The following is a 1,565-nucleotide window of genomic DNA, read 5'->3' as shown; positions in this document are numbered from 1 at the left end:
AGAAAAAAAATGTACACATTGTACTGTTGAATACTTGCGATTTTAGAAATCTCAGAAATATTTCCGGATAGCATATGATGCAAATTACTGCACATGTATATTATTTGAATGCAAATGAACAAGATAGTTGCCTACAGAAAAAAAAATGTACACATTGTACTATTGAATACTTGCGATTTTAGAAATCTCAGAAATATTTCCGGATCGTAGTTCCCGTTTCTCTTGTTAACAACGTTCGATGTTCGTCCCAGGTTCAAGTATATTCTAATGATGAAAGGCACCAGGTAAGGGCAAACGACCAATTGGTCTATCTTTGGCCGGTGAAGCGAATCTTTCCTCAACATTTTTGATATCAGACTAATAATAGGCGTCGACGTTCCCTCGGGGAGAGGTCGTGGGCTCTCCTCGCAGATCATTCGTACGATATCCGTTAGAGTCTGAAAATCGGTGTGCATACGACGAAGGAAAAAAAGGAAGCATCGACGTAAAGTTGGAAATGATTTCCATCGTGACAAAAACACGGATTTCTGACGTGATTTTTACCGTAGCGGGGAAAGGATGTCTCTTCGCGACCATCTCGTAGAGAATGACACCCATGCTCCATACGTCGCATTTGAAATCGTAAGACTGGTCCCTCAGCATTTCCGGAGCCATATAACGGAAAGATCCGGCACGGCACACGATGGACGAATTCGTTAATCTACGTATACGAGAAGTAATATTCAGTAAAATTGTACATAAAACTGTCTAACAGAGATTCGATGAAGTTATTTTTTTTTGTTTACAGTGAATGATACTCGGCGAAATTCTTCGAGACGCCGAAATCACCAATTTTCACAATGTCGCCGCGGCTTCCAGTCAGCATAATGTTCTCTGGCTTCAGGTCACGGTGAAGGATCCTTTTGAAATGAATGTGATGAACTCCTAGAACGACTTGGGAGAACAAGTACAGCGCATCCTAAGTTTCACGCATAAATGATATGTTAATATGTATTTATATGTTGCAACGAGTTGAAAATATCAAAGAGACCTTGGGCTCTTACTTCCTCCTTGAGCGGCGTCTCGTTGTTTTCTAATAGATCTTTCAAAGTGCCACGCGTTGCATACTCCATAAGAATGTAACTGTGATTGTTCTCTATCCAGGCTCCATAGTATGCCACTATGTTAGTGTGCCTCAACGTATGCAAACATTTCACTTCCTCTAATATGTTCTAATGATTCCAATATGCACACACTTGTATTTAAGATCAAGAGACAAAATTATGCGCATACGTTACCACTGTTCAATTAAGAAATCTCCTCACCTTAAAAGGTAATGCATTTACATCATCGAGAATTTGTTCCTTGACAACGAATGGTTTGGAATCTTTCTTCCGTCGTACTAAATAAACAGATCTGGAAAGAGTAGACGATGCTATGCAACAGGAGAATTTCATTCGACACGAATACATACCCGAAGGAGCCTTGTCCCAACACTGTCTCAAATATATAATCGTCTATGCGCAGTGACATATTTTTGGCGAAAACGATTCAAAAAAAAAAAAAAAAAAAAAAAAAAAAAAAAA

The 1,565-nt window shown here is 39.1% G+C and overlaps 1 protein-coding gene and 1 long non-coding RNA gene across 3 annotated transcripts in view; one reads left to right on the top strand and one right to left on the bottom strand.

Annotated features, from left to right (window-relative positions):
* The window catches only part of LOC122531245 (serine/threonine-protein kinase Nek5-like), a 3,917-nt gene that overhangs the window by 2,215 nt on the left and 137 nt on the right, over positions 1 to 1,565 (bottom strand). Inside the window, exons 2-7 of one of the 2 annotated variants that reach the window (XM_043659016.1) lie at positions 1,454 to 1,530; positions 1,305 to 1,395; positions 1,044 to 1,211; positions 786 to 958; positions 544 to 700; positions 175 to 437 (exon numbers count right to left, since the gene is read on the bottom strand). In XM_043659016.1, coding sequence (XP_043514951.1) covers positions 175 to 437; positions 544 to 700; positions 786 to 958; positions 1,044 to 1,211; positions 1,305 to 1,395; positions 1,454 to 1,512 — 911 coding nt within the window. In that variant the 5' untranslated portion in view covers positions 1,513 to 1,530. Of the gene's footprint in view, positions 1 to 6; positions 438 to 543; positions 701 to 785; positions 959 to 1,043; positions 1,212 to 1,304; positions 1,396 to 1,453; positions 1,531 to 1,565 lie in introns of those variants that run through there. The other variant, XM_043659014.1, reaches the window with a different exon arrangement.
* On the top strand, positions 628 to 1,530 carry LOC122531248. The gene is made up of 2 exons (XR_006307228.1): positions 628 to 715; positions 788 to 1,530. It is a non-coding gene; the product is annotated as an uncharacterized LOC122531248 (long non-coding RNA).

The sequence above is a fragment of the Frieseomelitta varia genome, unplaced genomic scaffold (assembly GCF_011392965.1).
Source record: "Frieseomelitta varia isolate USP_RPSP 00005682 unplaced genomic scaffold, Fvar_1.2 scaffold_380, whole genome shotgun sequence".
NCBI classification, from domain to species: Eukaryota; Metazoa; Arthropoda; class Insecta; order Hymenoptera; family Apidae; genus Frieseomelitta; species Frieseomelitta varia.
Note: the sequence above shows the minus strand (reverse complement) of the source record. Positions and strands in the feature narration are given on the sequence as shown.